At 29.2% G+C, this 22,394-nt stretch overlaps 1 protein-coding gene across 1 annotated transcript; it reads right to left on the bottom strand.

Moving 5' to 3' along the window:
• Positions 1–18,312: 18,312 nt before the first annotated feature.
• LOC132943129 (uncharacterized) lies at positions 18,313–22,097 on the bottom strand. The gene is given in 4 exon segments (XM_061011954.1): positions 18,313–19,400; positions 20,133–20,222; positions 20,224–20,433; positions 21,742–22,097. Coding segments are annotated over 4 exon segments (1,464 nt in total). The 5' UTR covers positions 21,979–22,097; the 3' UTR covers positions 18,313–18,473.
• Between the last annotated feature and the right edge of the window lie 297 nt (positions 22,098–22,394).

Here is a 22,394-nt window from a genome sequence, read left to right as displayed (position 1 = left end):
AAATTATTTTGAAATACCCATAATTTGTTAAAATATATGATTATGATATTTATTTATTTATTTATTAAGCTCACAAGCAATTCTCTTTATAAAACATAATCTTAATTGTTTTGCGTGTTATGTGATAAAGTATAGAAAATGTGGAAAAGGGAAAAGTATTTTTTGTTTATCCTGAAAAGTTATTAAAATGTAACATAGATTCCTCTTAACAAATGCCCATTCAATTTAAAAATGAAATATACCTACCTGAAACTTGTGGAACTGAGTTAACTGAACCTTCGGCAAAGACATTACTTAAGTCTGGTTTATTAACATCAACATTATTATTTTCCTCAGAATCCACTGGCTTTAAAACTTGTTCATAAACTCCAGAATCGATCACAGTATCAACTTCTAACTAAACAAATATTGCTTTAGTTATTATTGTCACACATAATTTAGGTACATTAATAATAATGTTTAAGCCCATATTAAATATATCAGAAATTAAAAATCTAAATAAGCATTGATCATACTGAAGTCAGAACAAAAATAATTACAAAATTAAAAATACCTGCGACTTGTAGAACTGAGTTAACTGAACCTTCGGCGAACATGAACATCAACTTTATCTTTTTTCTCATAACCTGATGGCTTTAATACTTGATTATTAACTTCTGATATTTCTACATTAACATTTCATAGGTATAAAAGTTAATAGGTATTTTTTATTGTTCTTTAAACTTTTCAGTTCAAAGTTTTCTCTTATATATATACTACTTAATATTTATTAATTGTATTTCATTATTTGATTGTGTTGACACATTTTTGAAAAAATGTAAAAAAAAATATTTTTCAAAATTTTAAATTATTAATTTCATAACCGAACAATAAACAAATAAACTTGACTTTTGCAAATACTTGTAATTGTTAAATTAGTCATAGTATGAAAATTGAAAACTAATTTTAGTTTAATAAGTTTTAATATTATGTTATACTTTTTAGTGATTTATTATTGCTAATAGTCTATGACAATTATTGAAAATGTTAAGTTAAAAAGTTACAAGGTACATAATTACCTTTCATGATTTTTTTTTACAACCAATTGAAAAAAAAGAAGTAATATCAGTATTCTTTGATTTAATTTTAGATGTTTGACAGGTATCTAAATGTCGCATCCAGTTAGTATCATTAGATATATTTTGTTTTTAATTTTCCGCAATCACACTTTTCAACCATCTTGAATGCGACGTCGAAGATGAAGTTTGTATACTATCTAAATAATAATTTTAATAATATACTACCTATTATAGTACTCTATAGGCACTATGGGCAGTCTGCATTCGGTTGGCCGTCACCCGACACCCGTCTGTGTGTGTGTCATACGTCGTTTTCTGGTATGCAATAAAAATATAATAAATTTCCGTCAGACATCGAACACACGTTTATTTCTTTTTCGCATTTACCAATAATTATTACTAAAGTGATTTGTGACTATCCCCAGTCCCCAAAATATTATCATTTGATTAATGATTTTCGAGTATTATATAAATAGTAGGTATACAAGTTGGGCTTATGACTACAAGTCTACAACTATTGAACTCTATATTGGTACTGTATTTATAACTATGACAAGATTGCGGGGGGAAACCGGTCACCGCCTGCGCGACGAGGTACGGTACGATCTCATTTTGAACATAGTATGGGTGGCTTACTGTTCATTTCAAACGGTTTACGAAATATGAAGCATGAACAAAATACAATAACATTATCATTATCATTATTTTATAATAATTAATAATGAACATATTTCAAGTTAATTATTTTATGTTATACCCACCCACCCCTTATTTTCAAGGTGTAGAGACCGCTACACCTAGTAATAGGGATGGGCGCCACTGCCGGTCGCTGAACATGGGAAGTCCTCAAGTCCACCCAGAATCGTATTGATGAATCAACAATACATCTTACATCTTACATCTTACATCTAACATCTTACATCTATCATTGCAATCTTATAATTATTCACCTGAATGCATGTAATCCTGAATGTACAGTTAATTTATTGCTAACCATCTACAAAGTCAACACTGTATTAATAAAAGTATTTATTGTTAAAATAAAATTGAGTTCTACATTATTTGTAGGTACTTAATAATTATTTGGGTATAAAGGAAACATATTTTAATCATACAAAATTAGATAAACTAAAAAACAAAAATAATAAGTACATACGTCGTGTTAAAAATAGTTTTTAATTAATATAGGTAGGATAGGTACCTATATGTAGGTAGGTACTTATCCAAAACTCGTTTATCAGAAATTAAATAAAAAGGGAGGTCAATAAAAAAAAAAAAATTGGAAGTGACTCTGCTGAAGTAGGTTACAAGTGGGTGACTGTTATGGATAGTGTTAAATTTGAATTCAATGATATAATATCATTGTATACGAAAAACAATTTTAAGTGGAGACGATTTGTCAGCCTAGGATATTGTATACTATACTTATATTGATATTATTAAATATTATTAATACCGTAGCCGGTTAAGGTGAATTATTATTATTTGTTTATTATCATATTTGTATAATATACAATATTATGATAATATATTTTAGACGTTTCAATTACCTACGAATAATATTTTTAAAATAGGTATATATATTACAAGTTACAACGAATTAAGAACGATATTGCAAAAATTAATTGCCGGAAATCATTAGTTTTTAACTGAAAACGACACGGAAGTCTGAACTTGGCGGTCAGTCTTATTTTTAAGTTATATGTATCATAGCCAATTGAAATTTTTGGTATTTTCATTTGTACCCGGTGTGGTCACTCGCACACTGCGCTTGCTCGAAGCGAAAGGTGCGAGTGACCACACCGGGTCAACACAAGGTGCAGACTGCATTTAAATCAAAAACATCCCTCGACTTGTTATGTAAAACCACCATGGGTGGGTGTCAGAATTATTTTTGCATCATCAATTTTAAAACGTTGATTTACCTAGATTAAAAAAAAAATTAATTTGTAATACTTAAGCTCGGTAAACTTTAAGCGTTGTACGGGTGCGTAAAACACCGAAAATCGTAAACTTCGTAAGGCTATACCATAAAAACCAATGATTTCCCGGTAGTCGAGTTTTGGACAAGTACCTACATAGGTAACTTATAATAATTCATATTGTAAATTAATTAGGTACCAAAAAATATAACTTCTCAAACACTGTGTCTATTGTTACTGGCGGGAGAATGTATTAGAATGTCTATAAACTTGCGGACTAGTTTGTATACATAGTTAAATTTGGCATGCGAACTATAATTGAAATAGAAAACCAGAATAGGTGCATTGCAGATCACAAAAATTTCTGTAAAAGAACATACGATTTATAAATATACCTATAGGTATACTGAGTATAATACTATAATATATAAATTCTTTGGATTTATGATGGTAAATAATATATTTTATAATATCTATGGCAATCGTCAATTGTCGAAATTCGTCGGCGACGGTGAACAATTCTAATAATTTCAGCAAATACTATTGTATTATAAATATAATATATTGTATATTTTGATTTCAGTGAACAAAAAAATAATAGGCCACAAATATAAACGGACAGTTCGTTAAACCGTATATATTATAATGTAAGTTTTAACACAAACTCGCAAATTTCGTTATGGTCAGGTTATTTTCATAAAATATTTCGATACTTTCAAGTTTCAGCTCACCGGAGTGAGATGATTAGATGAAGATGGATGGAAATAGCTGTTTCTTCGGCGATGACGGCACTCTAGCTACGTTTCACCGGAAGAGTAGATGTTTACGAGTAAGTTTGTTTTCATATTATTACCTACTATTTTACATTTACTTTTTAGACTTAAATCAAATATTTATTGCCACGGACAATCTGTTGTGGCGTAGGTGACGTAGAAGCATTTATAAGTTTAATCCCAATAGCGCAATGTATAAAATACGCGAGACCGTCTTCGTTTCACCACGCCAAGTTTAATACGCACCTTTTTGCATGTTATACTATACGCCGTGTATCACCTTAGGTTTGCGCGAAGTATTTAAAACAATATAATATTATTAATCTTTATATTTTATATTTTTACACACATAAATACATTATACACCTCATATATTTTATTAGCATACTTACACATTTTTTAGTGTAGTTTATAACCTAGATGGATATAGATATAGTTATTAAATGTCTTGCAATTATATATTTTACTATAATTATTAATTTCATTATAATATAATATAACAATACACTTTAAATTAAATTAGTTGTTATCAAGACAGACAGTCTTAAAACAAACTCTTTTCTGGACGTTTTCAAAACGTATTATGCTTAAAAAAAATTGCACAGTTGTCGTAGCAGTCCGTTTCTATATCAACCCGTGTGACATCAAATAGGAATTATTCTTGTTTTTTTAAATAGTTTTTTCGAAAAATATATGTAACATGTAGGTAAAGCTCATGCAGTTATGAATTTTTAGTTAATGGAAATGCGGATGTTTATACTTCATAGATATTTTTTTAGTTAATAATCGTGTAAATAATTTGATTAAACAATCAGGTACCTACTCATCACTAGTATCAATTTTATTATATTACGTGTAAAATCACCGACACAAGGTGCAGACTGCATTTAAAAAATTAAAAGCATAAAATAAAATATAAAATAATGTTGTAGTAGAAGCTGGAAACTGTAGTTTATTCTAATTTATAATCCAATTAATGTAACCGAGAATGTAACTATTAAATTCATCATTGAATGATTATTCAGAGATCACTTTGGGATAAATGTAAATTAAATTAAAAATAATTAAAAAACATTTAGTGAAAGGAACAAGATTACTGCTAATATTTAAGTCTTAATTATTATTAACAAATAAATACAAATAATAGATATTTTAATAGCTTTTTACTATTAACACTCAGTGTAAATATATTTTCTGATCGACTTACCTATATGTAAGTACCTTCTATAAAATAATTATTCATATCAAATAATCCAAACAATTTAATGCAAGGATTCTCATAAATTGATCTTACAGCAGCCTTAAAACACCAAAAATACATTTGTACATCATTTACAAAATTTTAGTTCCCTATTATGGTGTGGGTATTAATACAAACAATAAATTGCTATTCGAAAACACAATTTCGTATACCTATTATTATTTACTAAATACCTACAATTAAACTAAACTAAAAATAAATATATGATTACATACTGAGTGCCTATAATATAATATTATATATGAAAATTGAATCTTTATTACGAATACTTATCGTTTACACAGACCACAAGAAAAAACAATTAAAAATATTAAAAAAATAAAGAACACATCATTATAAAATTAATACAGTCATCGATCCGCTCAGAATCTAAAATTATAGACTTGGAGTTTTAGAAATATAGTTGGGATTATAGTATTTGATGAATTTACTGAATACGTTTATGGCTTTATGTTAACTCTAAAATACAGTAATCACATTATTATTTAATAATTCATAAAATACAATATACTCTTATAAAAATATTCTTTTGCTTCTGATATCTATTCACCACCTTAATCAATAATTAAATTGATAAACGAAAATAATAATTTAAATAATACCTATATCATATTATTATAATTCAAATTCAAAATTATAAACTATTTTGGTTTATTGTCATATCAAATTTCAATGAACAAATAAATTGTTCCTTAACACGGAACTCTTTGATATAAAAAGTTGCATTATATTATATCCGTGGATTCATCATACTGACGTACCTAGTATAATATCTATCATTTATTTATTTAATCTATGGCAAATCTCAAAGTCGTTGCAGAAGACACAGTCGATTAATAATTCTAAAATTTCAATAAGCAAAGAAGATATGAGCAAAAAACTTACTGCGTTTCGTATAATTTTATTTTTCATAAATCACAATATTCTAAGTTCTGGCTGTATTCTGGAGCGTTTCCTCGTGGGCGTCGCAGTTCACAGATGTCACGGATTCCGCCGAGTCGATAATTAAAGTAAGTTTGTTTATATATTCTTTTGGGATTTAAATTTACTTTTAAGACTTAAAACAAATATTTAATGTCACGAAAAATGTGCTATCAAAGTGTTGTATGCGCATATTTTAGTTCCGAACTAGAAATGTATAAAATACGTGAGATATAAACGTCGTCGTCGTTTTTCCAGTCCCTGTTCGTAGAATAATTATAATTAATATGTACATACCTATATAGGGTACTTAATATAAATAAATATATGTTTTGGTTTAATTTATAGAAATATATGTTATGACTTATAACTGATAATAGTCATAAGATACAATTTTAATTAATAACTGGTAAATTTTTTTCCAAATACAACGTTATAAGTTTATAGGTAACTATTAATTTAGTGTCACATACTTAACTTCTATTGTTCACCTAATATTTATATTCTATATCATAGGGATTAGGGATGTATAACCATGTACACATAAAAGTATATTCACGGAATGGTCAACTGCCTATCCTAACGTGTGCAGTGCTTATGAATAATATACCTACTCATATACTCGTAAAGGTATATAAATATAAACGTATAAATTATTAAAATACAAAACGAACAAACGAAAAACGATTCTGAGCAAAGACATCGTTAACTAATAAATAATATTGAGATTAAAGTAATTTATTTTACTATTAGGCATTAGTACCTTCAATAGTAGGTTAATGAATAATATACCTAGGTACTCATATAGTCGTATTGGTATGTAAATATACCTATATATAAATAGTGTAATACTACATACACGAATGTGTTACCTATTATGTCCCTAAAAGTTCAACAGTTATTATTATATTTATTTATTTTTTACATATAGGTAGGTTACATTACGAGACTCTAATTAAAATCACATTTATTTTATTTTTTCGAACACAATGTTTCAAAAATTATTACTTAATATATAATTTATTGGTATAGTATTAAATAAATTAATGAAATAGAACAAACACATCTACTATAATTATTAAAATACAAAACGAACAAACGAAAAACGATTCTGAGCAAAGACATCATTAACTAATAAATAATATTGAGATTAAAGTAATTTATTTTACTATTAGACATTAGTACCTACAATAGTAGGTTAAAGTCATTTTTGCCCAAAAAATTACATTTGAAAATGTCATCGTGTATATAAATTATAATAATATACTCTAAAAGTTGCATAAACCCGCGAATACCTACTTTCTTTAAATTACAACAAAATAACTAAAATCGTTATTCTTGGTTTTAATATGTAATTTCGTCAAAATTTTAACTTATAATATCTTTAAAAAGTAACTGTGTTTATAATAGATTTTTTAGATTTTTTGGTTACAATATGACTGGGTCGGCGGGATACTGGGAACATTCCCGGTGGGCCACTACTCAAAAATGATTTGTTATTGCTATTTATTTATAATTATTATTAATATAGAAGATCGGCATAAATCGGTAGAAAATCGGTATAAAAATGAATTGTAAATATTTTTTATTTTCATACCATGACGCGTGTGTGAAAAATTGTTTATATTAAGTGTTTAAGATGTTAAATTTCGGTTCGACTGATTGTCCACCGCCCTCATTCTTCAGCATCAATGCATCACAATTTATTATTTATAAAAATTGCATTTTCTGAATTTTCTAAAACATTGCTTTCCAAGCAAAGAATTCGTTTCATATATTATCAACGAATTGAAAAATGAAATTAGAACATTTATATGGGATAAAGTCAATTTTATAAAAACTTATTAGAAAAAAATTAAATACAATTAAATTTTTGTTACTTATATTTCTAATTTTTACGTACCCATTATGTTCGATACTATAACTTCAGTTTTCAGCTATAGAAAACAACACTTGCCAATATGGAATTACTGTCGAAGTTTCTTATTTTAAAATATTAAATAGCATCTGATTGACTGATGTGCTATAATGAAACTCAAAATATAACGAAGACTCTACATATACACCTATCTAAATTCTATTTTATATTCGTTTAAATTGGACTTAATTTTTCTGGCCAATTTATTAAGCTTTGTAATATAAGTGCAATAAATCGTATTTTTCTCATTTTTAATCCACGTCCTATTTATAACTTAACGTCATTTTGTATATACCAATCGATTAGTGTACACAATAAAAAATATAATATTATTGATGGGTTAATAGGTTCATAACTATTATGTAGGTAGGTACAGTTTTGTACGTTCAATGTAACGTTCTTAATTCAAAAAGTAGCTAAATGAGTCAAATGAGAGTGGGGGAGGATATTTCTGATTTTTTAACATGCACTATTTCAAGGGTTTTTAATCTGAGGGGCGCACCACTCTAAGGAGGAGTGACACAATTTCGTAAGGGGGGGGGGGCGTGAAAATGTTTAAAAAAAACACGAATTTATTTAGTTATTTTGTTATTTAGGTAATACATATTAATTAATAGGTATTTCTTAAATTTTTTTATTATTTTATTCGAAACATAAAAATTAATATTAGGTATTTATTGGTAGGTTTATATAATATCAGTAGACTATAACGCATAGGTCATTAGAATATTGTAGAACATTTTACTGCATAAGATGCACGTTATTTCAGAAATGGTATTCGTCAGTGAAAATGTTCAAACTGAGAATAATATATCATAAGCAGATTGAAATGTGTGAACGTTTCAGTGCTTCGAAGACCAAGTTTCGTGGCAGATTTTGATTCCGTCACGGGGTATGTAATTTCTTATTTCTCAGTAGGTTTTTTTTTATTATTGTTAATTGATCAAAGGATGTATTGTCCGAAATTTTTCAATATTTGTATTGTAATTATACTGGTATAACACTATTCCGGCTATCAATAAAGTCGTGTTAAAAATTAGAAAATTGGCGAGGTTTGTTATTTTTTTAAGTAATTCTTTCGTGTAGGGAATTCGCTCAATGATATTTAAATATTTTCACCGATAATCAAGTACGATGACTTGTAGGTAACTAGAGACTGAGTGAATAGGAATTAGGAAGTGTGTGATATGGCGAAGATAAGGAAATGGGTCAACAGGGTTTCAGAATGTTTGGTGTATGAAAGGGAAAGATGAAAAAGAAATGTAAGGTTAGGGAAGGTAAGTGGAGTGAGGGTAGCAGATATGAGAATAATAAGTTAGGTGTTAAGGTACAAAAGAGGATAGAATAAGAAATTAATTAATTAAGGGCAGTGTACATATTGTAGTGAAAAAAAGAGAGAATAGGTTTAGGTGGTTCGGGCACTGTATGATAAGAGATAGTGAGAGTGGATATAGAAGTTAATTTAGGGGGGAAATGAGGGGCGAGAAGACTGAAGAAGAGATGGATAGACAGAATACCGATCATATGGAGGAGTGGAATGAGAGTGGCTGAACCTGTATATAGCTGTGAGAGACGGGGGAATAAAAAGTGTAAAGGTAGAATAGTTATGTTAACAATGCCGAATACGTAGGAAAAGATCTTGAATTGCAAAGGCCCTATTGACTTTTTTGGCTTCAACTAACCATAGGTTTACCTAACTAACCTTCTTATGACTCATTAGGACACTTTGAATAAAAAGATCCTGAGTTGCATGTTGCCGAAATTAGGTGTTTGATTATCAAGTTGATCCTTTAAATTGTTGACGCCTTAATCCATGCTATGAATGAAGCCCATAGATAATAAAGATACGGAGGGGAAGGCAATTGAGGCTCCTATATATTGATAGTCGATACTCGATATAGGTATACTTTATTTGGCCTCAATTGTTCCCCTCGAAGACCGCTGATAAGACCATTATGTCCTATCCATATCTTTATCATCGATGGTGGAGCCATACCCAGATTACTCGTGTTGTTGCTGGTTGGGATGTCAGCGCACCATTTGTTTTCCATCTTTGACCCACGCGTAGCATACCAAAAAAAAAAAAAAAAAAAAACACTAAGATGATTGTGCGTGGGTCAGAGAGAGAAATAAATGGTGCGCTAAATATCTGACATCCTCATTAGCAGGGCTGTGAATTTAATGCAATGAAAAAGTGTTAAATATTTGTCCGCGTGTATGCACTAAAAACAGGCAAATATATGCACTGAAATATTCAAAAATATGCACTTAAAATTCAAAAAAATACTGAATGAAAACGTTTTTATAAAAATTTTTTTAAATTAATAAATAATAATTCAAATTGGTATACAAAAAAAATTCTTTATTTATACACTTGGTAGGTGGGTATTTAGGTAGGTAACGTATGAACCGAAAATATAAAAACATTTTAAGAAAATAAGCATAAATACGAAGAAATCATGAAAACATGAAATTATATTAACTAATAAAAAAAAAAACGCATATTGGTAACGGTGTTGTAATAATAGGGATCTCCCCAATAAAATACGTATTAATAGTTCAAACAAATCATAAAAGGCAACTGTAATAAATATTAATTTATGAAAAATATATTAAAAAGCATTATTATTATAAATGAAACAAAACTATGAACTACTGACCGTAACATAATAAAGGTATATCTAAATTTTTAGCTCCATAATTTCTGTTAAAATATTAGGAATATGTATTAAGTAGTAAGTACCGTAAAAGTGCTAAATTTGAGCTATTACTTAAAATATTATATTCATAACAAATTATCATAGAAGGTTAGGTACTGTTATTCCACATACCTATTATAGTTTAATTTAACTACAACATTCTATTAGAGTCTAATAAAATTTGGTTCCACGACTTTGATCATGCAAACTTTAAATACTAAACTATGGGTCTGAAATTTAGTTTATATAGATCTACATAATCCAAAACATATATTGTTTCAAAATATAAAAATAAAGTGTCTTGTAAATCACACAGTCTCTCTTCAATTTTAAATTTTTCTTCAAATTATCTACAAAATATAAATGTTTAGTAAATTGGAAGACTTGATTAAGTATTTAATCATTTATCTAAAAGAGATGTGCCGGGTCGCCACATTACTATATCGAGGGGCCATGGTGCAAGTGTCGTCCAACCTGACCTATATTTTAATAATATTATGATTGTATTAGTTACAAACTCTTGAATTAAGAGTTATGTGTGAGAATTTAATTGATTTCCTAAAAGAAAATGCCTCAAGGTTGCCTCAGTAAGATGAGGGACCGTAGTGCTGTCCACCAATAAAGTACCCGAAAAAAAAAAACGATTAATTCAAATATAGAAGGTACTTATATCATATACTTTTATCAAAGTATGATTGTGTTAGCCACAGTCTTGTGTAAATGATATTGTCTTATGTTTTCCCAATCTAATTATACAAAATACTGAAAATTAATGAAATCACAAATATTAGTACATTAGTGCATTGATTTACAAATTTGTCTTATAAATTTACTTTTTGCACAGAGAATAATATGAAGGTAGGCTGGGCTTTTAATATCAGAGTATGGGGGACAGGGCTGGGAATTCATATTATGAATTAAAATATTTAAATAATAATAGAGATTCGTTGATCGCTGTTATGTGCTTCAAATTGTTTACACGAGTGAGCTGGGTATGGCTCCATCATAGATAATAAAGATATAACATAATGGATAGGACATAATAGTCTTATCAGCGGTCTGATCATCGAGGGGAACAATTGAGACCAAATCGTGTATCGACTATCAATATAAAGGAGCCTCAATTTCCTTCCCCTCCTGGAACACGGCCTGAAATGTATTTAAAATAGGCGTGGACTATCCATATCTTTATAATCTATGGGCTTCATCCATAGCATGGATTAAGGTTGTCAACAATCTAAGGATCAACTTGATAATCAAACACTTAAGTTCAGCAATCTGCAAATCAGGATATTTTTATTCAAAGTGTCCTAATAAGTCATAAGAAGGTTAGTTAGGTAAACCTATGGTTAGTTGAAGCTATGGTGATGATAGACGACTACCATCACTGGTCGTGAGCTTTGCGATGATCTTTTCCTACTAACCTTCAAGGTATTCGATATTGTAAACATAACAATGAAAGAAATAAATAATAAATATTTAAATATTATTAATTTGGTTATGTTAGGTTAGGTTAGGATAGGACAGGAAATTAGACGTTAACTAATTATCATGGTTTTTAACACGGTCGTAAAGACTGCCAGCTAGAGTTGTACCAGTATAATTATTAAAAACTTAAATACAGCCAACATTAAATAATGATTTTTTTACCACAACAAATTATAAAATGTATTTTAAAATATAACAAAATATTATTTTATTAGGATTTTATAAGGTGTTCAATACTTTTTGTAAATAGAAAATGTATAAAATCAATAGTTTTAATTTAATATATGGTTTTGTGTTTTAATATCCTATTGTCAAAGAATTCTCAGGGTTTTCTTTCCACATGTTTTTACATTGTACTAAATCTAATTTTTTCCGCACATATTTACAAAGACTAAAACAGATATCTGACTATGTTTTTATTTGCATTAAGACTTTATAGTTTGTAATTTAATATTGACTGTAGACCCAGGCAAACACAATATTATTTTAAATTAAACATTATTTTATGTCCTTCATAAATTACAATCACATAGTAAAGTCCGTGCAGGACCTTTTTCTCATTTAATTTTTTTGCATCCTTTAAAAATTACATTCGTTTTTATACATTTTCTAATAAATATAATACGGTGATACACCTCTGATCATAATAACTATTCGTTTATTTTAATGTAAACAATACACACAAATGTTTTCTGTTTAAGATTCTGGAGATTTTAGTTTAGCTTTGTAATGTGTATTCCTACACTAAAATGTTTTCAAAATTTTTTTTTGTTTTCTAAAATGCATTTGCCTGCGGGCGCTAACACCTCCCTTCAATTTTTTTTACGATTTCATTTCTAGCCAAACTTTTAATATTGACAATTTAGTACCCTCTGAATAATTTTTTTTCGATGAAATAAATATTTTAAATAGTTTTTTCTGATTAAGATTTTGGAAATTTTAGTTAGAAGTTTCTAATGTGTATTCCCACAATATAATTTATTTAAATTTTTTTTCGTTTTCTAAAATGCATTTGCCTGCGGGCGCCAACACCTCCCTTCAATTTTTTTTTATGATTTTCATTGTAGACAAATTTTTTAAACATTAACAATCTAGTACCCTTTGTCCCTTTGAATAATCTTTCTTTAATGAACTAATTATTTTGAATAGTTTTTTCTGTTTAAGTGTCTAGGCATTTTAGTTTGAACTTTGTAATGTGTATTCCTACACTAAAATGTTTTCAAAATTTTTTTTTGTTTTCCAAAATGCATTTGCCTGCGGGCGCTAACACCTCCCTTCAATTTTTTTTTACGATTTCATTTCTATCCAAATTTTTTAACATTGACAATTTAGTACCCTCTGAATAATTTTTCTTCGATGAAATAAATATTTTAAATAGTTTTTTCTGATTAAGATTTTGGAAATTTTAGTTAGAAGTTTCTAATGTGTATTCCCACAATATAATTTATTTAAATTTTTTTTTGTTTTCTAAAATGCATTTGCCTGCGGGCGCCAACACCTCCCTTCAATTTTTTTTTTATGATTTCATTTCTAGCCAAATTTTCTTAACAGTTGTCGAATATTTTGTTGACATTTTACAATCATTGGTAACCTTTATCATTCTTTAGTGAGCTTATCATATTGAATAGTTTTTCTGCTTAAGATTCTGGGCATTATAGTTTGTAGTTTGTTATGTGTATTCCTAAAATAAAATTTTTTCAAAATACTGTTTGGGGTACAAAGGATGACTATAGAAATAATCAGAGATGACGCCGGATTCTTATACTATAAAATAAAACAACTGAAACTAAAATGTGAGTGAATACAGTACCTTATTCTATAACCTGTTTAGCTATTTAGCATGTTTTGAAAAAAGAATGAAGACCAATGCCACGGTACAGCATATAATATATTCCCAGACAGAAATGACTTAATGTTTTTTTTTTGTCCAAACGGCACAACCATCCAGTTAAACCATTTGATAGAAACGTACCATTAATTCGGCAAAATATAAATGAAAAGGCATTACAAAAAACTATTTAATCGTATACACCTCGTGGTATATAATATATTATACTTGGAGGCCATTGTAAAGTTTGTATACAATTTGTTTTCATTAATTGTGTAATAGAAAATATTCAATATCATTTACAATTTTTTTTATATTATGTTTATAACTCAACATGTTACTGAATTGAAGTTTTTGTCTGTATGTTCATTGTATTATAGTTTTCCTGATGGTACAAAGCAATACACCTTTTTGCAGAGTACTGAGATGATGAGACGTTTAAGATGTTTGTGTTTTCCAGCAACACCCAGAAACCTTACAGAGTTGCTTTATTTGTTGGTGGCTGATGAAAACAAAGAGTATATTCAGACTCTCCAAAACCTACCAAATAGGTACCTAAAGCATTAAATGTAGTTTTACTTTTTACTCGTTTAAACAAAATAATTACATTTTTAACAGGTTTTATCAAGGTCCTCTAATAATACACAGAATTATACAGAGTGTAATTTTTGTAACTTAACAAACATTCAACAAATTGAGAACGAACTGAGAAATGTATGAAAATTTAATTAATGGAAAATTAATGTAAGTATGTTTTCTAAATTAATTCTATAGGTTAGGTTAGGTTAAATAATAATAATATAGGATGTGATGGCACTTTTAAAACTGTACCTACGTTTTTAAATAAAGATGTTGCGTAAAAATCAGTTGTATACTATGTATTCCGTTAAGCCTGCAAATATTAATAAAAATTAATTTCAGGATGTCATTAGGTTTACAAGAAATAAAAGAACCATTTTGTTTAAATTGATAAAAGCAAATGCAAATGCTGCACGTGTAGGTACTCAGAATGGTAATTAGTAATTACTAATTTATAACAGATTTAAATATCAATACAAATTAAAATTTGACACTTAAATACTAACATATTATAACCATAAAATATATAATATAATTAACATTTTTTTTTTTTAATTACAGATTTTAGCTCTACCATATTTGCCAGCTGCTGTAATCAATGTTATACCGTCAATGGAAGATGGCTTCCACTCAATCGTTGCATAGGTATATCAATAAATTTCTCGAGTTGGATAATAAACCATTTTTAAATAATTATATTTGGAGATATTGATTTGTAACTATAAGGCCAGCTGCTGTGACATGTTACAACCAAGATATACGAACCACCAATTATATTCATAACTACCACGCTTCATTGTTGAAGCTAATAAAGCCTCATTCTAAAGTTTGGGAATTTTTATGTATGATTTTAAAAGTTGTTTTTTTTTCCTTCGGCTTGCCCTTTTGGTGTTTGTCATAGTATATTTTATGTGTAGATAATATATACTTATTTATACTATTGGAAATAATGAGTGTTAGAATATAATATGTCAAGTACCTAATTGATTTTTTTTTTATTTTAAGAGGAGAAAAAAACTGATAATTGAATATTATTTAATATGTTTTTTATTTATGTTTGCAACCATAATTAAAGCTTAGTAGATTATATTATAATAACGATTTCTTTGTTTATTATGTATTATTGAAGTCCACGAAATCTGAAACCTTTAAATATTAATTTTGATGGAAATATTATTCTTTTAGTAATTTATTTCTCGTCTGTGGGTCGGATAATGTCCGTCCGCGGACCACCATTTGGTGACCCCTGGTGTGGTGCTGTGTATCTAATATCTATACAGTATACGCTAAGCAATATAACTCAATAAAATATTATGCCATTTTATAATATGTGCTATAATTCGTCATGGAAACGAGGAACAGAGTTTCGGCAAATGTCTATACGACGAAAACGGCGGAAACGCCATAATCGCGGCATATAATATAAATATAGCACAAGTACTGTTCCTATATTATATCATATTATATTATAGGTGTATCGTCCACATGGACGAGTTTCCGGGCCGTGACGACCGGAAGAAAATCATGGCCGCGTCCGATTTCCGGGTCCGCTCTCGGTTTTACGCGATCCGCCAGGTTGACGGCGAACGGGCGTACGACTGGTACAGGCGGGTGAGGGCGGCCGCCGTGCCGTGCGGGTTCGGCGTCGTCAACCAGCCGCAGTGGACACCGGTCGTGGACAAGTTCGTTACGGGGTTGCGGCCAGGTCCAGTGGCCGACCGATTGCTCGGCGAACGAGCAGACAGCCGACTGGACGTCTTGCTGGCTGCGGCGGTCGAGGCCGAGACAGCTTCAGCGGCCGACGGTGCGAGTCGTCTGCCTGCCGGCGGAGCGTCGCCGGACTTGCTCGCCGAAATACGTGAAGGATTGAAGCTGTACCGGTACAGCGGTGAGGGATACGAGAGAGGTCTCATCAGCGGCGGCGGCGGCAACGATCAGGTAAAACATTTATATGGTCGACATCACTTGGGCCAAACCTGAACAGGTCGTTGGTAGTGTCATTGACGCAAAAGGCGTTTGGGGCCTCCAAACAGTAGGCTGAAGCCCTAATATAATGATACATATTGACATGCTTAAAAACAATTTAAGACCATTTTTTTTTTTTATTGGTGAGTCTTTAAGGGCGTTTCTTCGTAAGTTTTTCGATGGTTCGCTTTTGTTTTTATATACATGAACTCAACAGCATGGCGTCATGGCCTCAAAAAAAAAAAAAATTCAGTAAGTAGGTAGGTAGTATCTATTATCTATGTCTGGTATACGACAATTATTTTGGAGGGGACATTTCTAACCAATTCGGGGAAGAAGTCAATCCTAAAATCCCACCACCCTGCTGAAACCACATGCTCACAGATCGTCAGTGCGGATGGGTAAATGTCTTGTAAAGCTGCCATACAATAAAAAAACACATGCAATTAAAATCGGGTGTTCTTAATGAAACACCTTGTAATCCGAATCACTACAAAATCAATACTTCTTAATTTTATTATTATTGGACATTGGTTATTGCTTATTACTTATTAGTTATTACTTACCTTACCTACTTATTCATTGTTATTAATGTACTTACACATAGGTATGGTGTACAGTACTGTACACTATACCTCTATACCATACCTACACCTACTTTGAATTATGAAAATAAGTTATTATTGGAACCAGTGGCTTAAAACATGATTTCTGAAAGGGGGAGATCAAAAAAGAAAACGACATAGCTAAATGGGAGGGGATCTGACCCCTATGTCCTCCCCTTGTATACACCACTGATTGAAACTACTGTTTTTCAGAGTAATGATTATAAACATATATCATCACAAATGTCTAATATAAACATGATTGGTAACATGAAATCAACAATTGATGGAAAATCGTGGTGGAAACAAAGAATTGAAAAAAATTATAACATACCTCTAACATGTAAAAACAGTTGTAAGCAAGCAACGAAACTGTTAGGAAATGTTCAAGAAAATACTAATTTATATCATCAACCGAGTACAAGTATAAACTGTGAAAAACCTTCCAGGGATAATTACAAATCTACTAGTTACTTTCACGACGATTCAAAATGTTATTGTTCGTTACCGACAAATAATGACCGTAAAGTAAAGAATGTAACCCCAATTGGAGTTGGGAAATCTAAAAAAACTATTTCAATTTCAAATTGTTCAGATTGTACGAGAAATATAAAGTGCTACATTTGCAACATTAGTAGTTAGTGACTAGTTGTTGAAAACTGTTCACAATAATATTATACCCTATTAATTTATGAATTTAATATTTTGTAGATAATAATTTAGTAACAAAAATATAAAATTATTCTTTATAATATAACTCAATAAACAATATTCACTGCTAAAATGTTTCTACGGTGGGGGGGGGGGGGAGACGTTAAAAGGCCTTGAAAGAACCTACATAAAAATTATGAAATAAGAAAAAGAACATTTTAATTTCTTCTAGTTTTATCTTATCGCTCTAAATCTTTCAATGTTTTAAAGATAGCTAAACAACTTAATGCTTAGAACAAAGCAATTTATTATACTCTATTCAGAATAAGAATTCCCACTTTTGCGCATCTGCGGAATGTCGGCGGCGCTGCCTACATCAAACATGTGCGAACGAGACGAGTTTTTTTCAAGCAAGTGGAAATTCTTATTCTGAATAGAGTATAGTATAATATTACAGACTACAGTAGGTATTAAATCAATATTTGATGTGCTAAGTTATACCAGTTATATATTATATTGTGATATAGAATATGTTATGATTTTATGGGCCATTGGTTATTTTTAACAATGAACAATTCATAACCAAAGTTTTAAAGTATTAAACAATATACTATAAGTAACATACTAATAAACAATACACATTACATACATTTGAGTTTGTTGAATCAAATAGTTATATTTTAATAATAGCCTAAATACTAGACATTTTATAAACTTTTTTTTCAATACATAATGTTTGGGGAAAAATTAACAACAGTTTTACAATTATAAAATAAATAAATATTTAAATGTTTTGTTATAGTTATTATCTTAGTAAATAGTATTTATCATACTTATGCTTATAAGATTTGCTATAACATTTACAACCATAAGTCTGACTATATTTAGATTTTTTACATTTATCACAAAACGAAAAATGTGATTTAATATGTTTGGTAGCTTTATGGACTTTATTTAAAACATTTTGCATAGGGTTCAATTTTTTTGAAGCATTCGTGTCAGTCACAGTATATCTTTCAGATGTATTCTCATTTTTAATAATCAAAGAAGTTAACTCATTAATCCAAATATTTTTAGGACACTCTGTATTAATTAGTGTATTTGATCTGTTTACATTAGAGTAATTTTTAGCGGAAATAGAACAATCAGTAACTTGCACATTTGAGGAATTCATATCACAATGTAAATTTGGATGACTTAAATTATTATTTGATGTAAAAAATAGATTGTATACTGCCGATTGCTCTATTGGTAAGCTATTCACAACCATGCAACACTTACAATTGCATGGATATGGTTTAGTTAAAGGTACTCCTGAAATACCGTCTAGACAATTTTTATTTAAAAACTCAAGCATTTGCACTCTGAAAATATTTTCTGTTCTAGAAATAACGTCTTTGTGGGTACTATTGTCAGATACAATTAATGTATTGTTATTTGTAGATGAAAGCATAGCTGTATTAGAAATACTATTTGTAGAGATAAATATATGAGTATTAGGAATACTAATGTGAGACGTAAGCATGGAAGTATTATAAATACTATTTGCAGATGTAGCTGCATTAGAAACATTTTCTGTAGACACAACCACCTTAGAAGTATAATTTGTAGATGAATCTGTACAGTGAACATTTTTCGTGGACACAGATAAATGACAAACATTGTGTATATATGTCACCTGCTTCTTGACAACGCTAGTTTTTCCATTTGATTCATCTTCTGTTTGTTTAGTCTAAATAAATACATTGTAACAAGACATTTAATATGTTGTTTAATAAGTATAATTAATGTAATAATATATAAATTTTATTAAAGACCTCAAAGTCAATAGTTATTACGCAGATATTAGCTTGTATTTACAATTTTAAATGGTCTATATTTTTAAATTATATAATTTATACAATAACACTGAATATTTAAGGTATGGAATGTTAAATAATACATGATGAATTGTTCTCAAAAGTGATGTTTGATAACAACCAGTTTTAATATAGGTAAATAAAGATAATATAGTAAACAATAACAATAAGGCTAAACAGACACAATAGTCCAATTATTATAGTTTTATTTAAAAGTTGTACAAGGTATAATCTATATTATGGGTTCATTTTTAACTGATGATATCTAACTATTATTGATTAAAATTACTTTAATAATTTTTATTGACATCTCTAGAACTTTATATGTTCTATTTGGACAAACAAACAAGAAAATAACCTATCTTTAGCTTTGTTAATATGTTATATTTATTTTAAACACTTGTAAACTATATTTTAATTTATCTTAAAATATTTTTCAAGATAATCATTAACAGTACCTACCTATCACTTCTTTATTTAAATTTAAATATAATATAGATTTTTAAATAATTTTAATCGTCTATTTTAGGAATTAGGATATATACTACTCTTTCATCAATTAACTCTATGAATAGTCTTAGTACTGTAAACTTAAAAACAATTACCTTGTTGACATCAGCACTCTCAGCAAACAGTTTGACTGGTGAAGCTTTTGTAATCAATGGTACTTTTTTTGGAACATCTTCTGTTATATATTTTTTCTGAGAAGTCTAATTCATTCAAATCTTGGATTGAAACATTTATAGTACTAGAAACTTGTAAATTGGAATTTTCAATAATAATTTTATCACATCTATCAACCTCTTTCATATTTTCATGTTTAAAGGCATTATCTACAATTTTTTCTTGACAATTTTGATTTGATAAAACTTTAAAATCTTCTTTAATATCATTATCAATCTTATCCTGACAACAGAAGAAAATAATATTAAAATATAAAGGCACTGCAAAAGATAAATATTTATAAAAAAAAATTAATCCTTTACAATTTCTTTCTCTGCCAACAAAATCATAAATTATAATTGGCAAAAAATAAATATAGAAATAAAATATGTACAGTCTATGCAACATCAATTTAATAAGTTAAGCAAAATTGGTAGGTAAAATTTTTTTTTTAAGATGTTGGGTAAAATCTATTATGATCAAATGCTAACTTATACAAAATATTGGTTGAATTTGATGACTACATAATAGGGACTAAATCAGAGATAAAAGTCAGCTCCAGATAGGGTAATAGAGGCCCACTGAGTTATAGAACTTTCACCAGCCCAAAACCTGTTAAAATTGGTTAGAAGGATTACATTTTATACTTAATCTACCTATATTTAGTCTGCCCCCAGAACTCTGAAAACCATTGATTCTGTCCGATCCTGGATAAAGTAGATACATAATATTATGTCAGCATAGTGCTCACACAATAGTTACCTACCATATTATAGATCATAAAAAGGTGTTTATGAATTACCTAATTGTAATATTGGATATTCAATATAACTTAAGTAGGTACTTAATTTTTTGTTTCAGATATTGATAATAATATTTAAAATAAAAGTACTTCTTATTTTACTATTCTTTAAAGTGTTACTATTGAACGTATTAAAATCGATTTATTTAGAAAAAAAAAATGAACTGGACATTTTTAGTTCCATACCAATGTAGAATTATCCCACATTATTGTTTTTCACACTGAGTGGAGAGAGCAACTTTCTAGATAGTGTGTGAAATGTTGTAATAAAAATTAATATAAAGTATTATGTAGGTAGGAGCCTACAGGTGCCTACTAGATAACCAGCCTATAATAATGAATAATGGTGGTATATTATTTTTGTATACAATCTATACCTATAATAGAGTCCCAGACTATATCAATTCATAGATAGGTATGTGGAAAACGTATTTACATATGTATACGTATACCGATCAATATAATTAATTAAAAATTGTAAACGGGAAGCGAATTCAAACAAACATAACAATTTACAATACAAGCTATGATGAATATGTTAAACAACAGACAGTTTTTGAAGAAAGTGGACGAAAAGCTCATGTGTGATATTATAATATCAATGTTTTACGCAGTGACTATCAATAAAAAAAAATAACAAACCCATTAATGATGATGGACGGCGGTTAACTAAAAACTGTTCAGTTTATAAGCTTGTTGTTTTTATAAATAATTATTATACGAAGACTGTGAACCACCCGTTTACATACTTGTTTGTCTACGTCCGAGTGCACTTTTTCAGAATTCTTGAAAAGCGCGAGCAACTCGTACACAATTGAAGGCAGCAAATTCCACTTTTTCTCGTCCTTCTCGTCCTTCTCGTCCTTCATGTTTTCTATCGTCGGCAAAAACTGATTAAGGTCCGGTCCAATTTTCAGTTTTTTCTTGTCATCATCATTGTCTTCATCCAACGACCGTTTAGAGGCTCCTTCGCGAACGGTTTCCATAGTTGTCGTCGTTAAAAGGCGAGTTCAGTCCAAAAGACTAACAAAAATATAAAATATCTATGATCTTGAACTAACAAGTGAGTACTGAGTAGTGACAAATGACAATGATCGTCGTCACTACTCACCCGTCCAGTCATCCGTCGATGAGGATGTGCAACTGCGTCTGCGCAGAGTGCAGTTCCGCGTAAATTGTGGAAATGTAAACCAAAACAAGACGCTATTTTTAGACAAAAGAATTACCGAAAAATACCGAGTTATAATTATACTAATTATAGCGTATAAACTATAAATTAAAAATCATAATATTATGTATATTTTACCTATTATAAATTAATAATTACGATATCAAGATTCAATAATAAACTTACCAATAGTGTGGGCCCGACCTTACAAGAGCCGTTGAAATAGTGAATAGT

This window comes from Metopolophium dirhodum, chromosome 4 (assembly GCF_019925205.1).
Source record: "Metopolophium dirhodum isolate CAU chromosome 4, ASM1992520v1, whole genome shotgun sequence".
Lineage (NCBI taxonomy): Eukaryota > Metazoa > Arthropoda > Insecta > Hemiptera > Aphididae > Metopolophium > Metopolophium dirhodum.
The sequence above is the reverse complement of the archived record's forward strand: the minus strand, read 5'-3'. Positions and strand labels throughout refer to the sequence as shown.